We start from the raw sequence: 24,451 nt of genomic DNA on the forward strand, positions 1-24,451 counted from the left end.
ATTAATAAAACTAAACTATAGGAAAAACACCAAGTTCTGAAACTTCTGAACTCCGAAGAATGAAATAACAAGATGGCCTTTCAACAAGAATCTAACTAGACCAGAACTTGGTCACAAGAGGAATAAGATTACTATCGTTCACCTCTTGAGCAGGTTGTGGAGCGTTCTGTCCTGGCTCATTTTGACCAACATTAGGAACTTCTCTCCCCGGATCAGCAACAGAAAGAACTGCCTGTCTTACATCTCCTGGCGGTAACCGAAGAGGAACCTGTTCTTGACTTTCCAAGAAATGGGCGAGCAAGCAGGATCGGTAATTCAATCAATTAATAATTTTTCAATAATTTGAATAAAGTGGCACCAGAGGGACCAAGCTTCCCTTTATATATACTCTATTTGCATATTACAATTCCTTAGGGTATTCATCATAATATTCACACTGACTGTGAATAGTTTCATTGTTCGATTATCATCCGCTATAGTATCGTTCTTTATATTAGCACATACGCGCTGACGCGATTTACGTGCCCAATTTGTGTTTAGGGCCCTGCCATCGTTTCAGATAGAGAAACCACTTTTCAAACATTTATTTTCCTATAATGACCATGCCACTGAATTGAAACTCTCCAGTTTTCTTAAGTTACAATACTATTTGAATTTGGTTATGTCGTCGATTTCGGGTCCATAGATGGAGGGTTAATGTTTGTACTATGAAATCCAAGACCATCTTGGTCTTATAATATGTGATGTTCATTTGCTGGCTTTGACACGTAGGTTGTCCTGTGTTGGTTTTATTCTTCACATGATATGTGTTTATTGTTTGGGCTTTGTTATCTTTAATTGTACTTCTACTTGTATAAAATGAATTTCCGTTGCTTCGGCTTGCCTTGCTGAAGATTTATATCGTCGTCGGTCGGAGAACTGAAATCTGAGAGTATTTGCTACGGCAGCCAATCGTTCAAAGGTACATTCATTAAGATATTAACTGGTTGTGAACTAGTAAAAAAGACAAAATAATTATCCCTTTTACTTGATATTTAAATTCATAATTCATCATTTCATGTCTAAGAGTCAAGATTTCAGATTTCTGACCGACAACGTTTTGTATACAATGCTTTTGGTATCTGTTCCATTCTCGTGTTAGTCGAGGTATCTAATAATCTTCGTAATATTTTGATTAAGTTTCAAGTTTCTTTGGGTTTTTTCCACACCTGGCATGCGACCATGTTTTTTTTTTCTAATAGTGTCCAATAATGAAAGCATCCTACTTGTAATTCGATAGCTGGTTCATTTCTCAGTTTATTCGGAGTTTTACCGCTATTGGTCGACCGTGATGCATGTAAATGATAAGTGAGCCCTATGATTACATAAATGATCTAATAAACTTTGGGATATAAACAAGTCTAAGAACATCGTATAGTTTTCTGTTTTGAAGGAAAGGCAAAAAATATATATGACAGGTAACGAAAATAAAATCGCATACGAGAGATTCATGCGTAGCCATGTGTTTGTATTGGTCACTTAATGGTCAAAATTATAACAAATATATTAGCTTATATTTACATTGTTATTGAAGAATTTAAAAGTGAAGGATTCACAGGCAAAAAAAGAATAATTTTATATTGGAAGGAGGAAGCAGGTAATTCTTATCAACGAAAAAAAAGTAACAAGCAATGAATGGAATTTAAAAATAAAATTAAAAAACCAACATAAAAACAGCTGTTGAGCAGGTAAGATACACGTTTGATTTACTGCTAAAGAAAATCACTTAAAAAAGTGAAAGCTTGTTTAAAACAAAAACCGGATCGAAAAGAGCCTACAGTTGTGGTAACACTTAATCTTCAAGAGAACAGGAGCTAGTATCATAACAGACAAGCGGTAAGAATTAGTTTAGTCGTGATGGAAAGAATGGTGAATGGTGGCAGCGGTGTGAGACAAGAAAATCAGCGATGGTCGTTAATCCATGGTCCTCGTTTCTTGGCAGTCCTACTGGTGATATCCATGATCCGAGTAGCATCAACTCAGGACGAAATGAGGAGTAATCTTGATCAAGGTTTGAATAAAATTCGAACCCCAAGATATGCCAAGACAACAAGGAAAACTAACACTCAATCCAACAGGGTTTGTAACACCACTGAATGCATTGAGGCAGCCATCCAAATCAATAGTTCGATCAACCTAGCTGTGGACCCTTGCGATGACTTTTATGAGTACGCTTGTGGGAAATGGCCGACAAACAATCCTATACCAGCTGGCTACGCATATCATTCTATATATACTATCGCCGAATTGAAAACACAGACATATAAAAAAACCAAATTAGAATCGGGAGTTATAAAAGTAAAAGGAGCAAGCAAAGAAGTGCAGCAAATGCCATCTGTTTTGTACGCCTCGTGCATGAACCTAACGGCCATTGAAAATCTTGATGACGAACCTCTGAGAGAACGTATTAGAGAATTTGGTGGTTGGGACATGATTGGAGACTGGGATGAGAATACGTGGGATTTTAATAAGACCCTTATCTCTATTCATAAAGAAAACGGTGCAGGGCCTTTTTTTAAGGTGGGAATCATAGAAGCCGGAAAAAATAAAGCATTAAATGTAAGTAACTTATTGAGTTTCGAACCGACAAAATGTCTAAAAACCTTTAAAAAACATTCAAAACTTGCCATGAATCATGAAATAATAATATTAACAATAATAATAATAATAATAATAATAACAATAATGATGATGTAAACTTTATTTTTACTATTTGTTGACTACATATACAATTGTAAATCGCTCTTTTTAAAACACTAGGTAATTTACAACTCGACTAAAACTTTATTAGCACTGGTATTGAAGATATCAATAATAATAATAATAATAATAATAGTAATAATAGTAATAATGATGATATTTGTTATTATTGTTATTATAATTATTATAATTATTTAAATATTTTATAATAAATAATTACAAATTATTTATTATTATTATTATTATTATTATTATATTCAGACGGTTTTATTTGTGAACAAATAGTCTAATCATTTGTTTTCATTTATTGCTCCGATCCTGTAGATACATCAATCTGAACCACCCTTAGGCAAAAAGTATTTTCTGAATCTATCATCAAAGGTACACATCTATCTTTATATTGTATTGTAATGAATGTACTGTATATAGATACACCAAATAGCAAACATTTTGACATCTATCGGACATATATATATATATGATATAAATAAACTTGAATATAGATGGTAGATCAACGATGAACATCCAGTAGAAGGATTCCAAAGAATACAACAGTCTGTTCTCTTCATAGAAACATGCTCGTATATAAAAGCAAAAAGAGAAAACAGGCAACTTCTAACTGTTCCAAAAAATTGTGTTACACTTTCCTCCACTGAATTACACTTACCTGCACTGAATTACACTTTTTTTAAACTGCACTGAATTTACACTTTAACATTGCTCTAAGCCAATCAAAATTGAGTAATTTTTTCATGTACGTTCTTCCTCATTTTACAATATAATAATATATTTTTATATATTCCTAGCAAGTGGTAGCATACAGACAGCTGATCATTGATATCTTGGTTCTGTTGGGTGGTAATGAGAGCACCACTGCCAAGAAAGCAGACGAGATCATTCGTTTGGATGCCCAACTTGCAAACGTGAGTGAAGTTTTATAAATATTTCTTATCTTTATGTTCGTGCCAAATCAGGCCCAAAATGCTTTAAATTCAGTTTATAGTCGAATTCACTCTATATAAATTCTAATGTTCTTTGCTTGTTAGTTAACTTTAATTGAAGCAGAATGGCGACCGTTTGAAACAAAGACTAAAACTCTTGAACAACTTCAACAACAAGTGCCTGAGGTAATTTATGGCTCAGTCTTCAATTCGCAATCACTTTGTGATTTGCTACGTCATAACTAATGCAAACATTCCACAAAGCAAGAACGGCAATGTAAGTGTAGAGAGCAAAACTTAAGAGTTCAAACTTGGCACTTTTTTTTTTTTTTTTTTTTTTTTTTTTGTCAACCCGCTTTTGCCAATTAGTGAAACACCTTGAAAAAGCATGTCGTTATGTGTAATAAACAAATTATTGAATTCCAAATAAAAAGGGCAACGGGCAAACGTCGAACTTTCCATGCACCGAACTGAATTACATCAAAGAATGCAGCCTCATTACCACCTGATATCCATTGTTTTTAATGAGTTCGGTGCATGGAAAGTTCGACGTTTGCCCTAGGCCTTAGAGTCAATGTACACTAAGTGACGGGCAGCATCGGCCTCAGCTCAAGATTCAAACGAAGCTGTCTTTATCATTTTCTTTATATATTCTTTATTTGTCTATACATTCTTTATGTATGCACATTTAAACATGCTGCTATACTATGGTTCTAGTATCACTTAATTTACACATTGACGATGGAGTGAGGGCGTCGTTTTACTGCCACCCGAATAAGCCTTTTAATTCAAGACTTATATCCTCCAACATAGCCGTGTCTTTTGTTATTTAATTCTCTTGGATATGGTTGAAAACCATTAATTGTTCTTCATCATTTCATCATTACATCACGTTTTATATTTTACTTTAGTTCAACTGGACCGTTTACTTAAATAAACTGTTTGAACCATCTGCGATTCCTCAAAGTGAACCAATTGCCTTGCCTATGTTGTCCTACCTAAAGAATGCGATGAAAATCATACAGAACACGCCAAAGAGGTCGGTTATAAACGATCTTCTAATTTTATAATTAAGTAAGGGTGGTCCCATTCTTTCAGGCGGGCCCCTGACGTTTATTAATCCCAAAATTCAGTTTTAAAATGTCATTAAATTCAGACTGGCTGACATTACTGAACTACTTTCAGATTAATAATCTTGTATCTAACCGCATGAAATTGTGGGTCCTCCCCTAAATTGTGCCGGGATCCTCAATCTTCTTCATCTACTTTTTATTCTGGTTTAGGATACTGGCAAACTATATGGTATGGTACGTGATACAGTACGAGAACTGGTGGCTTGCTAAGCCTTTCAGGGACGCTCTGGGAAGGTACACGCAAGCAATAACGGGTGCTACTTCTGACAGAGAGCGTTGGAAAACGTGCATTGACTCGGCTTTTAGAGCTTTTTCTGATTTAATTACAGCTGCATATGTCCAGGAACATCAAGCGGAACTTGCAAAGCGAATAAGCTTGGTAAGTTATGTTAATTCAGGTAGACTAAAAAAGGACAATGTTCTAGCCCAAATGTATCAGAATAAAGACTAAATGGCTGACTATGCCTTCAGCTGATCCCTTTTACTATCTTCGAAATTCAACGCACGTGAGTGGAACGTATTAATCCAGACGGTTTATCTGTTTTCACGGCCATTGTCTCGTAAACTTCCTGGAACCGCCGCTTTTTATCAGAAAAACTAGGCTTCATGCATTAAAGTTGAATTTAGTCCAAAGTTGCTCTTTCAACTGGTACCTGGATATTTTGGGAAACATGACTTCAAAACGCCAGTTTCTTTCATTTGTTTTTACTTGCTTAAGTATTCTTGGTTTGCAATCAATCCCAAGGCAGCATTATAACAAAACGGATGTCCGCCATGTTGGAAGATATAACAAAATAATTCATTGAAAAATCTTTTGTCAAATTCTTCCAACATGGCGGCTATGACGTCTGTTACAAACGAAGAATTGCTGTAAGGTCGTAAATTTTAATGTTAATTTTTCAATGGTTCTCATTGTGAAGTACATTACATTTGTGACGTTGCTGTAACCCTGTCACGCCAGCTTCGTAACATTACACGACCTTTGAATTACTATCGTATTGAGATCAGCACACAGTCAGTTGTTCTTGAATAAAGGTGATTTACAATCTCAACTTGTGTCTCTAAACTGTCTTCCAAAAGACATCCCGAACATTACAACATTCTTCTCGAAAAAAAGTCGACATTTCCCGATTTTATGTTAGCCTTTTAGCATTATCTAAATCGGGCTACCTGTGGTAAAAACCATGGTAGCTCCGCTTTTAAACAGTGCTTACATTTTTATATGATTATTCTATGCATAAAGGCAAAACAAATTGTGAGTGAAGAGGTTCAAGCTTTTAAGGACAACATCAACTCGCTAACCTGGATAGATGGTGCAACTAAAAGTGCATTATATCAAAAGGTAGGTCGGTAATGTAAAGACCAATTTAATTTGATAAATAACATCAATGTAACCACAGGTAGTCCAAGTTAGGTTTCTGTAGTGTCATGTTATAAGAAAATGTATGGCGATGCTTAAAAACAATAACATCGTCAAAATGTGAAATAAAGTAAAGAAATCTTAGCTGACCTTTAAAAAGTAGTACCGCTTTCGCCCTGTGTACTTAGATTTTGGATCCGTATAATAACTCGTAAAACATACAATAACTAATATTTGTGTTGATTGCCACTGATCAAGACAGAAAATCGTTGTGTTAAGAATATTTTGACATTTTTACCTGTCATCTATCCGTCTTCCAACTCGTCACCATTCTATAAAAAAGAAGAGCCGGAACGTGACGTCACGAACGGAAACAAAACTGTTCCAGTCAAGCGTTTAGAGACGCCTCCTCCATCTAATCACAGTCCTTGGTTTGTTTCAGGGTTGGATCTGTGAGTTATCTATGCTCTGATTTATATCAGCCCAGAGGTTGTTTTAGAGTTTAATCTGTTCCAGGCTTTAATCGATCTGTCAACGAAACAGCTGCACCCTGAATTAGATTGGTCCAGAGGCATGTTCCAGGGTTCAATTTATCTAACAAGTTATCTGTACTTGAATGATATTAGCCCAGAGGTCGTTTAAGTTTTTTTCTTTTTCTTTTGCTGCTCTACAGGCTGACTGCATGGGTCAAAAGATAGGCTTTCCCAGTTACATGTTGAACAGCACAAAAATGGCTTCCTTATTTGAAAAGTACAGAGGCGTAAGTGCTTGATTTTCGTGTTAAATTGTGATGTGCTATCGATCAACAACTCAATTCGTATCTTCCATTTCCAGCTAAACATCACAGCTGCCACATATTACAAAAACAAAGTGTCCTTCTACAAGAACAAACGACAACGAGTACTACGCTACTTGAGAAAGCCAAGAGATAATACATTGTAAGGCTGTGTTTATAATGTGTGGTAGGGGGGGTGGGGAGGGAAAATCTTGAAATGACAAAGAAAATTCTTAAGACGTCGCTTGAAGTCCCCCCAAAACCCAATAATAGCAAGCCCCTCACACCCCCAGGGCAACCTCTTGTAGCTTCTTCTAAAAATCTTGCATACTCCCAATTATGTGATAAAAATTTCAAATCACAACCCAAATATAATATTGGAGTTACTAATGATATAATTCTAAAAGCACTATTCTCCAATGTTTGATTTTTTGCTTATTTCCAAAGTTATTGTTGATGCTTGTACTTTGCCCTTTGTTCTAGATGGTATGCGTCTCCTCTTACAGGAACTGCCATTTACAATCTTATCGAAAATGAAATAAGTAAGTAGCATACACTTACGTAAAAGTTTACCTTTACCTTGAATAAAGCACTGATTCCAGCTTGTTTTTTTTCGTTGTTGTTGTTGTTGAATAAAGCTCTCCCAGCTGCCATTCTTCAGCCACCGATCTTATATCCCAGCAAATTCCTAAGGTAAGCTGATATAGCAAGTGTATTTAGTTAATTGCATATATTGTTTTTCATCTTCTTTTTAATAACTTCCATACAGCTCTTCCCATTTTGTTAGAGCTGCAAGTGCAGTAGTAATAAGCTGAATCCGGAGGTTTTTAATCAAATTCTTTCAGGGCTATATGACAGCACGTGGTGGTCAGTTTTGGACTCGATAAATAATTTTTGCTGGAAATCAAAATCTTGTGGAAAGCATGATTTAACTATGAAGTCAATTGTTGTTTCAAGCATTGCTTATACACTCGATGTAGCATACACTTAACATATAAATTTAATATGTTTATGTGATCTCTTTTATTTAATTTTTTTATTTTTGTTTTTTATTTTTATTTTTTATTTTTTTCATTATAGAGCTTATAACTTGGGAAAATTTGGTTTAGTTTCTTCTCACGAAATAATGCATGCATTTGGCAATAATGGTAAGTCATTAAGTTAACTTTTTGACTAAGGGACTGTGCAATAATTATTAGGAGAGGGGCTGAAGAACAAGATCGGTGGGAGGCATTACTAGTGAAATTAGTGTAAAGATAAAGGGGCACAAAATGGGGGCCTTAATAAGTTATATATGTCTTTGATGCAAAGAACAGTCTGGGTATTCAAATCGAGACGACTTTTAAGTGTTCAAGTGAAGCAATTGTTTTTCACTGGAAGCAAGGGCGGATCCAGGGTTTTTTGAAGGGGGGGTCTCAGGGGTAAATTTTGTGGGCAAAGGAATCCCAGTCGCATTTTTACCACAGGAAGCCCATTTGACCTCAGGAATGACAGGGGGGTCGCGACTCCCCCGACCCTCCCCCTGGATCCGCCCTTGGGAAGGCTAACATTTCCAAGACAATTTAAATGCAGTAGGTGTGCTTGGAATTAATTTTCTTTAGCAAATAAATTTAGTTTCTCAACGTATGGAATTGCGTCTGAGTCTTCTTATTCTCTAAACAAAGCAAAAAAAAAATCAACATTCGAATAATGAAACTATCAGGGGAAACTTGTGGGGGGGGGGGGGGGGGGGGGACTGTAAGCTAGAGCCGCAGCATACATCGAACAGGCATTTAACAGGCCTTAAAATCAACTATGCCTATTGCATTATAAAATCAACAATGCCCTAATTATTCAAAATAACATATCGTAATGTTGAACATCACGTATTTGGTTCATAGGTAGACGCTATGACAAGGATGGGAAAGAAAGAAGCTGGTGGTCAAATAGTACGCTTGAAGAATTTGATATAAGACTAAAATGCTTTGAAAAGCAGTATTCGGCCTACAAAGTATTAGGAAAATGGCCTGTAAGAATTAATCGAAAAATTCAAACAAACTATATGCTTTAAACCTGAAAATAATAATGTGTCTTGGTAGCCATGGTAATATAAGGATGTTGTGTTATCATCAAATGTTGTGTTTATCTTTAGATCAACGGAAAGAATACAGCTGAGGAAAATGTTGCAGACAATGGAGCTTTAAAAATAGCACTCAAGGTACCGAATGTATTAAGAAATTGTTGAATAACATAATTATGTGACGAGATGGGACAGGCGACCGTTCATATGGGGGCACGGAAACATTGGACAAGAAAAGCTTTTCTTCGCCCCAGCTGAAGAAATTGATTTCGGCCAAAACAGATGATGGGAGAAAACAAATAAAAAGTCTTGGTTTGAACCATCGACTACCAAAATTTTTCTTGCTGGAAAAGTTTGACGAACACTTTTATGCTTAATGCCATTTTTGCCTCACAATTTCGTTCGTACACGTTTGTAAACAGTATGTATTTTCCTTCAGGTGTATTACAATTGGGTAAGCCAAAATCCGGGTGAAAAATGGTTGCTACCAGGACTGAATTACACCAATGAGCAGCTCTTCTACATTGGATTTGCTCAGGTTAATGTGGATCTTTTTTTTTTTTTTTTTTTGGAACCTCCAGGTTTCTATAACTATCTTTTGGATACCTACTGTCGGTCTGTGTACGAAAGTACGTACCCTAAGTTTTAAATTGATTCTCGGTGAAGTGCTTTCTTGCATTATTGTTCACCCTATGATTAGAGCTGCTATCGGCAATCTGGGTAAAACTGTCTTTTTAAAGCCCACGTTGTTTATTTGCCACCATCGTTCACCATGGTATATTTACGTAGTATAGTTTTGTAACTTTAAAGTGTAAATGTCAGTTTCCTCTTTTTTTATATATTCTTTATTTTATTTTATTTTATTTTTTTATTGCTACACACAGCACTTTTGTAGTAACTCTACTCTTCAAGATCGATACGACATGATTCAGAGTGGAAGTCATACAGATGATAAATTCAGGTTTGTATATTGGCTGGTAATATTATTGAAATTAACCCTACAACTAGGATCAACAAACATGATATCACGATCCTTTGTTCATTTTAACAGGATTATTGGTTCGTTGGCAAATTCCTGCGAGTTCGCCAATGCATTCAAGTGCAAAAAGTACAGTCCAATGAATCCAATCAACAAATGCTATCTGTGGAGTAAAGAAGGACCATTGGTCTAACAGCATATTAATCCCATCAATGATAATTCTTACAATCGGTACGCACCATCCTGCAATCGCCAGATATGCTTGGATTTAAATATGTAGGAATTCATTATAGATGAATAAAATGCATGTTCAAAGATGACTAGTGTCTTGCTTCAATTGACCTTCTGGCCTAGTAGCGGCCCTCAATAATCTTGGGTTGGGATTAGGAGGTGGACTGCAAAGGAGGGACATGTCCCTTCAATTCCATTGATTAAAAAACTCCTATTTTACAACTATCATCCCCGTACAGTGCTCTTCCGTTAGGTCGATCTCAGTTTTCACTCCTTTCTCAATTCGTACGCTATTTTCCTTGAAGATATAAACAAGGAACAAAAGAATTATATTTTTACGCCCACAAGAGGCTTTGTGAAGGTAGTTTTGTTTAGAAAATTATCACATCTTCATGCATTTTTTCTCAAACTCATTAATAATTCATGAAGTCAATGACCAATGCCGACTTTGCATTGTAGTCACGTGCACGCACCTTGATACTTGATCAAAAACGGATCAAGACACTGATGAAAACACTGATCACTTTTTTAGTCTCAGGAAATTCAAGAACAAATGAATTATGATGAGGCTGAGAAGTAAGTTCAAAAACTCGTGCTTCGTGTTTGATCAGGGCATCCAAACACCTCAAAACAATAAAAGCACTCGGCCTACGGCCTCGTGCTTTCATCTGTTTCTCGGTATTTGGATGCCCTGATCAAACACTCGCTCTCCTTTTTGATCTATTATCTCAAATCAAATCAAACTGTAAATTTTTTACTACCAAAGTAAATGAAATGAATCACCAAATACGTGTTGTTGTCCATAATATTTTGAACGAGGAACCTGATTGGTTGACTTCTTGAGGGTAGACGGCTTCCAGTCTTGCGGAAAACAAAGCCTGTGTTTTTGTTGTGGACGTAGCGAAATATGGCGCTGTTCGTGTTCTAAAACGAGACATTAAAGGAAGCGTGATTATCGCGCGAGCATGGTAACGAGTTAGAAATAGCATCAATGATTCTAAAAATGGCATCATCCCTTTTCATTGATATACAAATCCATAGCTCTCATCCCATAATTCAGTTTCATGTCTCAGTTTTCAGATTTCAGATCTCCCACCGACAACGCTTTGTGTGCAGGTGATTGTAGTTATTTTGGTATCTGGTCGATCCACGTATAACACGTGTTAGCGCTAGCGCTAATAATCTTTGTATTTTTTTAACATTTTCTAGTTTATCGGTTTCTGTCCCACTCCTGGCACCATGTTGTGCTGGTAGTGTCCAATACCGATGGCATTCTTCATATAATAGACCCCTTTCGAATTCCAAATTACCGCTGTGTCTTGATTACAGACTCATTTGCACAGGGTTAACCTCGAGTTTGTGCAGAATATTCACGTGTTCTTGTCAAGGTCCGTCGAGTTTCAAAATGTTTTTATTGTTGAACTTGTGCATTCTTTACTTTTCTGTTGGTATTTGTGAATATTTAAACACTGATACGAGGCTAGGCTAACCCAAATGAGTCTGTAATCAAGGAACACAGCGGTAATTTGGAATTCGAAACTGGTCTATTCGATACCCGGTTTTTTTCTCTTGAGTCCTACCGACAGCGATTGCCTGTGATCATGTAAGTGATAAGCGTGCCTATGATTATATAAATGATCTAATAAACTCTGGGATATAAACAAGTCTGAGAACATCTTATACAGTTTTTTTGTTTCACAGAAAGGCAAAATAAGAAGATGATAGGCAACAAAAACAACAACAAAAAGCTACAATAAATAAGCATACGACAGATTCTCATAAAGGGCTTTGAGCCAAGCGGGATGCATAGCCATTTTGATGTTTGTAATGGTCACGTTATGGTTAAAATTATAGCAAAAACATTAGTTAAGATTACAATTCACTGATAAACACAGAGACGAAAGAATATTTTAAAAGTCAAGGAATCGCAGCCAAAAGGTAGTCTTTACAGAATGGAAGACAGGAGCAGGTAATTTTTTATCAATGAAAAAAAAGATATTTCAAGCAACAAATGAAATATATAGATAAAACAAAAACCATCATTTTTCAACAGGTTGGATACCGTTGGATACAAGTTCAATTTACTGGTGAAGAAAATCACGTAATTTAAAAACTGTTTCAAACAACAAGCGGATATCGAACAGTCTGCAGTGCATGGATGAGAAGGGCAGCTAGTATCCTAACAGACAAGCAGCAAGAAACAGTGTAATCGTGATGAGAAGAAGGATGAATGATGGTGGGGGACAAGAAAACAAGCGATGGTCGAAAATCTATTGTTCTCGCTTCTTGGCGGTCTTACTTGTGATATCCATGATCCACGTAGCGGCCAGTCAGAACAAGAGGCGTTTTCTTGAACATGGTTGGAACAAGATTCGATCCTCAATATATGCCCAGGCAACGGGAAAAACCAACACTCACTCGAGCATGGTTTGTAAAACCACTGAATGCATTGAGGCAGCCAGTCAAATCAATAGTTCAATAAACCTTGCCGTGGACCCTTGCGATGACTTTTATGAGTACGCTTGTGGGAGATGGCCGATAAACAATCCTATACCGCCAGGCTACTCATACTATTCTTTCACTAAAATAGCCGAATTGAAAGCAGATAAATATAAAAGAAGGATATTAGAAACGGGAAAAATAAGAGTCAACGGAGCAAGCAATGAAGTACAGCAAATGCCATCATATCTGTACAAATCGTGCATGAACTTAACGGTCATTGATAATCTTGGTGACGCACCTCTGAGGGAACGTATTAGAGAACTTGGAGGTTGGGACATGAGCGGAGACTGGGATGAGAATACGTGGGATTTTAATGAGACCCTTCTCTCTATTCATAAACTAGAAAGTGAAGGGCCTTTCTTCAAAGTGGGAATCAGCGAAGAAAACAAAAATAAATCAATAAATGTAAGTACCTGATTAAGTTGAAAAATAAAATGTCTAGAAACCTTTTACAACAACATTTGAAGCTTGCCATGCACCATGAAACAACAAGAATGACGACGACGACGACGATAATAATAATGATATAATAATAACGATAAACGTACTGAATTTTTTTTTTTTTTTTTGGTGACCCTCGTCTAATGATTGATTTATAATTTTAATGCTCTGATCCTCTGCAGATAAAGCAAACTGAACCACCCGTAATGAAACAGCATTTTCTGAATCTATCATCAAAGGTACACACTCTTCTTTCAAAATGTATGGTTATATACAGCATTATTCAGAAACTCTGATCCAACCATAAATATAGTACCGGAGACCGTAGACCGGAGCGTTGTTTATAAAGGCGAGAATGTATGTACTATTTACTTTCTCTAAACTATTAGAGCAAACCTTCCTCTTTCGAACAGTTTTATTAATATTGAGAAATCAATGGAAGTTTCGGCGGATAAGTAATTTCTGAGATATTGAGCTCCGGGTTAGGATCGTTGTGAACTAATTTCTGACTCAAAAAGTTACCCTTTTAAACGGGACCGTTTGCTCTGGTCATCACTTCTTAAAGGCATATTTCTCCAATCATAGTCAATATATTTACTGCGGTTTGCATAAACTTTGGTCCTTTTCTGTATAATGCTTAACAATTAATCGCTCATAAATTTTCAAGTGGAACCACGAGCGCACGTGACGGTTTTAGTTCGCGCTTGCAAAACCAACTCAAACGAAACAGATTGTTAAGGGTTTAGTTTAAACATAGCTTAGATGGCGTTGAACATTATCTGAAGATGATATGTAAAACTGTTATTCTCATAAATATTATAAAGCGTATGTGTTTTTTTACTCTTTGCCCGTGAAAATACCATTACATTTTTGAAGTTATCAACTTTTATTTTTCTCTTGTGAATTCTATAGTTTAATTACAAAAATTTACTTACTTATATTAGTTATTTTGCCAAATGTGAGGTTTTCCTTGCAGTCTTTTATATCTTTGCCAGACGCCGCATTTTAGATCTGCACAGGATCAATGATAAAAAGTTTTGAGTTTTTTCATGCAGGCTTGGCTATAAAAACTTCATCTAGTCATGAGAGCCATTCAACAAAATGTAAATATCCTTTTCCACGACCAACTTAAGCTTTTTCCATGTCATATGCTAATTCTGTGACGTATGAGGAGGTATTTATGGGTATTTGTTGTTCCTTGTAATTCTAAACACCGGCGTGAAAACTAACTTGAAATAACTTTTATAAGAACATTGGGGAAAACAATGACGGATTTCAAATTTAATTTATCTGTGCCAGTATTGTTTTGCATATTTAATGATTACTCCTCATACGTCACAGCATTAGCATATGGCATGGAAAAAGCTTTATAACTTCAAGAAGCTGCACTCAAACTATAAAATATTTTCGGGCTTTTCAACATCTTACTTCATGTGTAATAAATATTGTGAATATTGTTAGAAGGCACTTTAAAGAAATTATTTTTTTCTAGGCAGTGTTAGCATACAGGCAGCTGATCATTGATATCGTGGTTTTGTTGGGTGGTAACGTCAACACCACTGCCAAGAAAGCTGACGAGATCATTCGTTTGGAATCCCAACTTGCAAACGTGAGTAAATTTTTATGATCATTTTTATCTTTATGGTCGTGCCAAAACATGCACAAAAAGCTTTAAATTCAGTTTATAGTTTAAATTACTCTCAAACTCTAATGCTTTATGCTTGTTAGGTAACTTTAACTGAAGCAGAATGGCGACCATATGAACCGGACACCAAAACTGTTGAACAACTTCAAATGGAAGTGCCTGAGGTAATTTTTGGCTCAGTCTTCAATTCGCAATTACCTTGATTTTGCTTTGTCATACGTATTGCAAACATTCCGCAAAACAAGAACCGCAATTTAAGTGTTATTATTAAAATTGAATTTAAAAGTAGGAGGAAGGGGGCGTCTCTGGGCAAATGGCTGGTACAGTATTGTTCCATTCGTGACGTCCCGTTCCAGCTCTCTGATTTTAGTTTAGTTTAGTTTGGTTTAGTTTATTTGTCACAATATAAACATACATTTTATAAAACTCGAGACGTAAAAACTTTACTTTCTTATTTTCCTTCCTTTTAATTTGAATTAATGTTTGCATTTGGCTTCCATTGCAATTTTTCCAGCAAGGCACTGGCACAGAAATTTTTGAGCCATGTCACAAAAGCATTATTGGCACAGAAATCTCGGAGCCATGTCATTAAAGCATTACTGGCAAACATAACACTATAAAAGATAATTACAACCTAACGAATGTTTTTCAAACTATACATATTAAGCGCCAAATCACTTAGCTTAATTTCGCTTTCAAAAAGAGTATGCGTTGTTTTATATTTTTTAAAGCGGAGGGAGGACACTCACCTTGAGGCAATCGAGTTATAGTAAAATTTATTTTTGACTTGATCACTCGATGCAATTGAACTCAAAGCTTCGTTTACCAGCAAGAGAGTTTGAAAGAGTACAATGTTCACGAAATTATAAACTGGAAATGAAAACTTCATACTTCACGTGTTGTACTTTCCTTTAGCTTAACTGGTTTATTTACTTAAATAAACTGTTTGAACCATCTACGATTCCTAAAAGTGAGCCAATCATCCTGCCTATATTGTCCTACCTAAAGAATGCGATGAAAATTATACAGAACACGCCAAAGAGGTGGGTTATTAGTAAACCATGTTGTATTATGATAATTAGTTAAGGAGTGGCCACATGGCTGCAGGCCTCCTGATATGTATTAATTTCAAAATTCAGATTTTAAATATCATAAAATGTAGACTTGCTAACCTTGCTGAATTACTTTTAGACTGATGACCTTGCATTTCCCGCATGAAATTGTGGGTCCTCCTCTAAATTCTGCCAGGATCGATCGTCAACTTTTCAATTGTAGTAAACAGTACAATTGAACTAAGTCTTCTTCATGTAGTTTTTATTCTGGTTTAGGATACTGGCAAACTATATGGTATGGTACGTGATACAGTACGAGATCGGGTGGCTTTCTAAGCCTTTCAGGGACGTTCTAGGAAGGTTTGGCCAAGCAGTATATGGTATAACATTTGAAGAAGAGCGTTGGAAAACGTGTTTTTACTCAGCACCTGAAGCTTTTGATGACGTATTAACCGCTGCATATATCCAGGAACATCAAGCACAACTTGCAAAGCAAATAAGCTTGGTAAGTGATCGTAAAAAACCTGTTTTTTATTCTTGTTTAATTTTTCACTGGTTCGTATTACATTGATGTCGAGAAACATCGATAGTTTCTCGATTTTATGCTCCCCTATTTTATTATTATCTCAATTAGGCTACCTGTGGCTAAATATAGCCCCACCGGCAATATCTAAATTTGTATATTATTCTATGTATAAAGGCAAAACAAATTACGAGGAAACAGATTCAAGCTTTTAAAGACAACCTCAACTTGCTAACCTGGATAGATGGTGCAACTAAAAGTCGATTATATCAAAAGGTAGGCAAGTAATGCAAAGACAAGCTTAATTTGATCAAAGCATGTCTACAGTTTGCATGCGCATGCGCCATATTTTAACTTCAAATTGTCTTTACCGCTATTTTCCTTGCGTTTTGAGGTGTCGTACATAATTCAATAACGATCTATGTCTCTAAATATAAGAGAAAGGTCAAAGACATTCGGCAGTCTAATTGCATTTGTAGTACTGTGGAAGGTTACTTATAATATGAGACTCGTATAGATTACAAGATATTTAGGATTGAATTCGGTCGAAACATGGAAAATGTTCAAAAACCACCAACATTCTTCCAATAGTGCTTTTTTGAAACTTACATTCTGTTTACAGTTCTCTGCGTTCAAGTATCAATTTGTTATTTTGCTCTGTTTCCTTGAATAATTTACGTTTTTCAAACCTTTCGTACCTAAAGTGATATGTAAGTGTTTGGTCGCCCCCAGAATTCCTGCCAAAGGAAACGAGTTCAGGCGTCAGCAATTGAGTTTTGAGCCGTTGATGTCTAGAAACTGTTAAATGTGTTCTACCATCTATCGCACACAATAATGATTTTATTTTCCTCTTGGCCTCTTTACTCGTTACCTTTTTTCATCGATCTGTAAGTTATCCATGCTCTTATTTATATCCGTCCAGAGGTTGATTCAGGGGTGGATGTGTGAGTTAACCATGCTATGAGTTATATCCATCCAGAGGTTAACCTGCTCTGGGCTTTATTTTGTCAGCAAAAAAAATTTATCTGCACCGTGACTTATCGGCCCAGAAGCTGTTCCAGGGTTCAAACATCTATCAAGTTATTTGTGTCCTGACTTGGATTGTTTAATTTCTTTTTCTTCTTGCTGTTCAACAGGCTGACTGTATGAGCTTGAATTTCGGTTTTCCCAGTTACATGTTGAACAGCACAAAATTGGCTTCCTTATTTGAAAAGTACAGAGGCGTAAGTACTTGATTTTTGTGTTAAATTGTGATGTGCTATCGATCAACAACTCAATTCGTATCTTTCATTTCCAGCTAAACATCACAGCTGCCACATATTACAGAAACCAGATATCCATCTACGTGAATAATCGACAACGACTACTACGCGACTTGAGAAAGCCAAGAGATAAGACATTGTAAGTGCGCTAGATATCTGGCAAATTTTATAACATGAGAAGGGGAATTTTGAGAGATCACATGATTTACAAAAATACACAATTTGAAATAAAACCTGTAGAAACCCTCAAACCACACAGTATAGCTTTTCAAGGTATTTTTTTCTAATTCAAATGTGAATTTTTCACCTGAGAAGAATCAATATTCATTAAGGAATCCCCCATTTCTGCGCTGCTCAATCTTGTCACGAGGGGGATTTTCCTTATGTGAGGTAACTGGTTCTTTTCCTTCGTGATACGAAGTTTCTTCTTGTATATATGTATGCGGCTTTCCTTCATTTGTCCTGTTTACAACTGAAATCAACTCATCAACTACTTAACTCAACTAAATTCTGTGCATCGTGCACTTTCATAACAACAGCAATAATAATAATAAAATCAAAGATAGCTTGACCGACATCTCTTACAAACGTTTTAAATGGTTCGCTAAAAGTATGAATAATAATTGGCTAGTTCCAAATTTTCGAGGAGGAATTTCAACTACTCCGAAATTACAAAATTTATCTTATGTTAAATGGAATAAAAATTCAACCGTGGGTAGATCACATAGTTACCTTAGGGGTCCTAAAATGTTAATCAAGTATTAATGGAAAATAGCAACGATTTCTTTGCTACTAAATCGGGCCTTTCGTATTGATGTTGTTGTTTTCTGCTGTTGTTGTTGTTGTTGTCGTTGTCGTTGTTGTTGCTGTTAGTTTTTGTTGTTATTGTTGTTTCTGTTGTTGCTGCTGTTTTTGTTGTCGTTGTTGTTGCTGTTAGTTTTTGTTGTTATTGTTGTTTCTGTTGTTGCTGCTGTTTTTGTTGTCGTTGTTGTTGCTGTTAGTTTTTGTTGTTATTGTTGTTTCTGTTGTTGTTGCTGCTGTTATTGTTGTCGTTGTTGTTGCTGTTAGTTTTTGTTGTTTTTGTTGTTTCTGTTGTTGCTGCTGTTTTTGTTGTCGTTGTTGTTGCTGTTAGTTTTTGTTGTTATTGTTGTTTCTGTTGTTGCTGCTGTTTTTGTTGTCGTTGTTGTTGCTGTTAGTTTTTGTTGTTATTGTTGTTTCTGTTGTTGCTGCTGTTTTTGTTGTCGTTGTTGTTGCTGTTAGTTTTTGTTGTTATTGTTGTTTCTGTTGTTGCTGCTGTTTTTGTTGTCGTTGTTGTTGCTGTTAGTTTTTGTTATTGTTGTTTCTGTTGTTGCTGCTGTTTTTGTTGTCGTTGTTGTTGCTGTTAGTTTTTGTTGTTATTGTTGTTTCTGTTGTTGCTGCTGTTTTTGTTGTCGTTGTTGTTGTCGTTGTCTTGTTGATATTTTATACATTGTCTTTGTTTCAGATGGTATATGTCTCCTCTTAAAGGAATAGCCGAGTACCATCTTATAGATAATGAAATTAGTAAGTAGTTTACACTTACATTAAAGTTGAAATTTACCTTGAGTAATCCACTGATTCCAGCTTTGTTTTTAATTCAAAAAAGCTCTCTCAACTGTCTATCTTCAGCCACCAACATTATATACCAGCAAATTCCTAAGGTAAGTTGAAATTGCAAGTGTATTTAGTTCATTCCATATATTGTTTTTGATCTTTTTTTTATAGTTTCTGTTACACTGCTCTTCTTTTTTTAATCAAAGTAATCAGCTAAATCGGAAGTTTGAGAATTCTTTCGGTTCTGGATAACAGCATATAGCTAAAGCATACAGGGTCGTATCCAGGATTTGTAATTGGGGGGATCCTTACATACCAAATTGTCATAATGACGTCATATGACGTCAATATGACGTTATAGCAATCAATTGTTTTGACGAAAAAGAATCATGGTCGATAGAGGGGAAAGAAAACGAAAAGACGGCTCCGAGACGCGAGAAAACTGATTTTCTTAACTGCTTAAGTTAAGTCTAAACAAATCTTCACACACTGCATCAACGGCAGGTTAGATTTTTTTGGCTTTGAAAGGGGGGTTTACGGGCACCCTGTGACTGCCCCCCCCCCCCCCCTTGGATACACCCCTGGCATATTAGCTCGTTGAAATAAAGTGAGAGGTTAAAATTTACGTGTCCTTGAAGTTTACGCATTCGAGTTTTTCTTTTTTTCGAAAATGATGCATATGGCGACCGAATAAGAAAACTATTATAACTTTGCTGGTAAATATGCATTACCCACTATTAAAATATAATAGACCCCTTGTACTGACGTCACATTTACGTTAGCAACCGTTGCTACGCTTGTCCTGGGGGACAACCAGACTTTGTTTACATAGGGAAGACACGGGAAATGGGCCCTTTGCAGCTAACGGTCACATTTCTGTACTTGTGAGCAAATGTTTTTATTTATTTTAAATTGGTGATTCTTATTAGCTACTTATAAAGAACTGAATGAAACGATGTGTAACCAGTTTGTGACGAAATGTAGTTTTATTACGATCTCTCGAAACAGGTTGTAGAAAGTTTATTTGCTCACCAGTATATTTCACACATGGGAATCAAGATGTTCATTCATTTGCTCTCAGTGAATTAATAAGCACGTGATTACTGAGCTGCGTTGGGCCTATTGAACATGTCTAGCGTTTGTAAATCGAAAAATTCTACTAATGGGAAAGCTTTTCTACCAGATTACTTGAATAATCTAAATCAAAAGGAAGCAAAGGAACGATACACATGGAAGTTGGAGTATATTGGCCGTTACAATATACGATACGATAACTTCCATCTTTTTCTCTGTTTGAACGATTCGAACAACCAAAAACAGCGCAAAATGAATCATATTTAGGACAAGATCAGCATTCACTACGAGAAAGATGGCGTCTGGTTGTCCCCCAGGAGAAAAAATCACGTGATTCGTGACGTCGTATGCAAGGGGTCTATAGACTGCTGAGTAGTACAATTTGTTAAAATTTCATCGTTACGCATAAAGTGGTAATTATCCGACAGCAATTAACACTTTGCCGCCATACAGTGACGACAACGATTTTAAGTTTTTTTCCCCCGTCACAAACCAAATATTCTCCTAAATCCCATGGATCGATTTTGCACTATTTTTCAGCACTACTGGATCAGTTTTAAATTTTATATGTTTATGTGCAATTTCTTAATTACAGAGCTTATACCTTGGGAAATTTTGGTTTACTTTCTAGTCATGAAATCATGCATGGGTTTGGCGTTGATGGTAAGTCATTAAGTCTACAAAAAGTTTAAGTTTTATTTGAGGGCCACTAGTTTATCAGTACCTTGCGTATCTGTTATGTGTTTTACCCTCTTGAAATAAAGTTGTTATTATTATTATTATTATTATTATTATTATTACATATTATGTAAAGTTATATTATATCATAAAGATAATTTCTAGACTTAAATGGACTAGAAAGCTAGAAGTTGTTCGTAAAATGGTTTAAATTATTTCCTACTAAAATTAAAAGTCTTGGAAATCCTTGTCTTAAATCCTTAGAGACCCTTGCCATCTTCTCGCTAGATATCCTTGTAACTACCTATCAAATTAATGTTTCTAGTTGGGCTGTCATAAAATACAGAAGTCCACGAACTAGAGCATGCATAGATGATAATTCCTGTCATTTGATGGTATGCTAGCTCCATCCTTTTCATAATCACTTGAACATAGTGCCATTGATGCACATCTGGTACAAGCTAATTAATCAAAATGTAGAAGGAAAACATTTAGCAGATGCCCTTTGTTACGGTCTTAAAGACAACTTGCTATTATTGCGCAACCTTTCCATTGTGTCGCGGAGGACTGACAGAAAACAAAAACAAGTAACACTTATTGACTTGGCTACCACAGGCAACCCAGTAATGCCTACTCAAAACTCGAATTCTGATAGGAGTTTTTTCTTACAAGGAACACCATAATGCAATCAGAATTCCAGAACAGGCATTAAATTCAACAACACCCTTCGTAATTGTATTAACGGTTTTTAGTGATTCAAAGTATAGACAATAATGTTGAACACTATGTATTCGGTTCATAGGTAGATACTTTGACAAGGATGGACAACAGAGAGAATGGTGGTCAAATATTACGCTTGAAGAATTTGATAAAAGGAAAAAATGCTTCGAAAACCAGTATTCAGAATACAAAGTGTTAGGGAAATGGCCTGTAAGAATAATCGAAGAATAATTCAAACAAACTATATGCTTTAAAACTAAAAATAACCAAGTGTCTTGGAAATGGAGTTTGTCTAGATGTCGTGCGTCGTGTGCCGTGTGTCGTGGGTCCAAGCATTTAAGTTGCAACTCATTAATCAAGTATTGGTAAGGGGACATACTAGAATTTCCGCCGGCTTCGGTTACTGTAGTATGAGTATGCAATTTATTCATATCCCGCTTCACGTATTTTGTCTAAACCAGGAGGGAGGGGGCGTCGTTATTGCTCAGGCCCTCTTTAAACATACTCTAAAATAACTAGAATTTGTGTTTATTGCTAAATCAAGACAGAAAATTATTGTAATATGAACCTTTTTCTATCCGTCATCCGGCTATCCGCTTCAAGCTCGGCACTAGTTTGAAAATAAGAGACACTGTTCTAGCCATTTGCCTGGACACGCTCCCTTCCTCCTGGTTCAAACAAAACAAATCCTTACATTCCTCCCCTTAAATGTGAGTAGTATACCATGTGCTACTCTGTCTCAGATTTTAGATTCCTCGAAGGTTGATCGTTCGCCGGCTAGAATTTCAACGACCGTCAATCAAAGAATTGAAATAACACAATATTTTAAGGGAAATTTTGGACTTATTTCAAGTGACCCTCACCCCTAAATCAATATGATCAGTGTTGGTTCTACACGGTGAAGTGAGTAATTGAATTGTAAAATATTTTATTTTATATGATTTGAATGATGCATCTTGAAGATATTAAGGTTTGTACTATCGTGATATCATAGCAGGATTTGAGTTTATTAGTCAGTCATCAATTGTAAACTTAAACTTTGATTTCTACGAAACAACAAATTTGCAACAATCTTTCTATAAACCATGATTAAGACAATGAAGCACGACGCACGACGCACAGAGCTCGACAGTTACTGGTAACCATGGTTAGGATTAATTGTTGTGTTATTATCAGATCAACGAAAATACTACAGTTGAGGAGAATATTGCAGACAACGGCGCTATGAAAATAGCACTCAAGGTACCGAATGTTAATAATAAATGTTGAATGACAGATTCAGTTGAGGAGGTGGGACAGGCGTCAGTTTCCATGGGGGTGCGTAAACATTGGAGGAGGAAAGCTTTCCCTCTCCAAAGTCGAAAAATTTATATTTTCAACCTAAACAGATGGTGGAAGAAAAGGCATGAAAAGTCTTGGTTTGAATAATCGACGACCTAATATTCTTTGCAGGAGAGGTTTGGTGAACATTATCTTACTATTAGCTAATGCCATTTTTTTCACAATTTTGTTTGTAGACGTTTGTAAAAAGTATATATTTTTCAGGCATATTACAATTGGGCAAAGCAAAATCCCGATGGAACATGGCTGCTACCAGGACTCAATTATACCAATGAACAGCTCTTCTACATTGGATTTGCTCAGGTAAATGTCTGTTCTTTTGTTTGAACCTTTAGTTTTCTATAATGCTTTTTTTGTGGGTCTAGATAAAATACCCTATATAAAATAGACTCTTGCTCAAGTGATTTCTTGCTGTTTATCCTACGATTCCGGCACCCTCTGGTTAGAACCGCTATCGGCAATCTTGGTAAATATTTATCTTTGAGTCCCGCATTTTTATTTGCCGCCATTGACAAATTGACATTTCACTGTGAGCATACTTTTGCAACTAGTATTCTTTTTAAAAAAGATAGTAATATCATGATTGGCTTGGGATCCATTGTTTCCACAGGGACGCTTAGGCTCAGGTCAAACGTAGAACTTCACATGAGCCGAACCTAAATACATCAAAGAAGACCGCCTTGTTATCCATTGTTTCAATTCTAGTATGTTTATTAGACTAATCCTCCCTCATGAATATGAATAGACACTTCAATATAGTACACTTACTTAGTATACTTTTGTGACTTATTCCTTCAAAGCTAGTAAATGTCAGTCTACTCTTTTTTTATTACTATAATGCACAGCACTTTTGTAGTAACTCTACCCTTCAAGATCGATACGAATCTAATCAGGATGCAAATCATGCAGATGACAAATTCAGGTTTGTATATTAGCTGCTGCATTAGAGGCACATGAAATTCGACTTAATGAGGTATTTTTAAAAGTCATAACTTTAATTTTAATTAAATTTAGCAAAAAAAAAAACTTTCCTGAAGACACATAAAACACTGATGTCTATTTTTTAATTTCGTCCCGCGCTGGTTACGTTATGTAACATGACAACTGGGATCAAGCAACAAGTTTTCATAACCATTTGCTTAATATTTTAACAGGATTATTGGTTCGTTAGCAAATTCCTGCGAGTTCGCCAATGCATTCAAGTGCAGAATCAACAGCCCAATGAATCCAATCAACAAATGCTATCTGTGGAGTAAAGAAGGACCATTGGACTAATAACATTTTAGTCCCTTGATAATTCTATAACGCGCCATACTGCACTCCACGAATATGCTAGGCATTAAACAAAGAAGTTCATTATAAATAAATAAAATGGATGTTCAAAGATGCCTAGTGTATTGTTTCAGTCAACCTTCTTGCCTGTG

At 36.0% G+C, this 24,451-nt stretch overlaps 2 protein-coding genes across 2 annotated transcripts; both read left to right on the top strand.

The window, feature by feature from the left end:
• Positions 1–1,804: 1,804 nt before the first annotated feature.
• LOC116293591 (endothelin-converting enzyme 1-like) lies at positions 1,805–10,301 on the top strand. The gene is made up of 17 exons (XM_089027889.1): positions 1,805–2,598; positions 3,064–3,120; positions 3,546–3,662; positions 3,786–3,866; positions 4,592–4,719; positions 4,964–5,192; positions 6,057–6,155; positions 6,847–6,933; positions 7,008–7,111; positions 7,432–7,490; positions 7,587–7,641; positions 8,029–8,096; positions 8,829–8,956; positions 9,080–9,145; positions 9,447–9,545; positions 9,892–9,968; positions 10,059–10,301. The coding sequence occupies exons 1-17, from the start codon at positions 1,897–1,899 to the stop codon at positions 10,177–10,179; spliced, it is 2,277 nt and encodes a 758-aa protein (XP_088884015.1). The 5' UTR covers positions 1,805–1,896; the 3' UTR covers positions 10,180–10,301.
• Positions 10,302–12,289: 1,988 nt separating this feature from the next.
• Positions 12,290–24,413, top strand: LOC116293597 (endothelin-converting enzyme 1-like). The gene is made up of 17 exons (XM_031701047.2): positions 12,290–13,124; positions 13,343–13,399; positions 14,653–14,769; positions 14,889–14,969; positions 15,721–15,848; positions 16,134–16,362; positions 16,558–16,656; positions 17,517–17,603; positions 17,678–17,781; positions 19,126–19,184; positions 19,267–19,321; positions 20,884–20,951; positions 21,769–21,896; positions 22,863–22,928; positions 23,232–23,330; positions 23,873–23,949; positions 24,182–24,413. The coding sequence occupies exons 1-17, from the start codon at positions 12,432–12,434 to the stop codon at positions 24,300–24,302; spliced, it is 2,268 nt and encodes a 755-aa protein (XP_031556907.2). The 5' UTR covers positions 12,290–12,431; the 3' UTR covers positions 24,303–24,413.
• The last annotated feature ends 38 nt before the right edge of the window (positions 24,414–24,451 follow it).

Source organism: Actinia tenebrosa, unplaced genomic scaffold (genome assembly GCF_029948245.1).
Source record: "Actinia tenebrosa isolate PJP-AT-01 unplaced genomic scaffold, QUT_ActTen_1.0 PGA_scaffold12__29_contigs__length_12842862, whole genome shotgun sequence".
Taxonomy (NCBI): Eukaryota; Metazoa; Cnidaria; class Anthozoa; order Actiniaria; family Actiniidae; genus Actinia; species Actinia tenebrosa.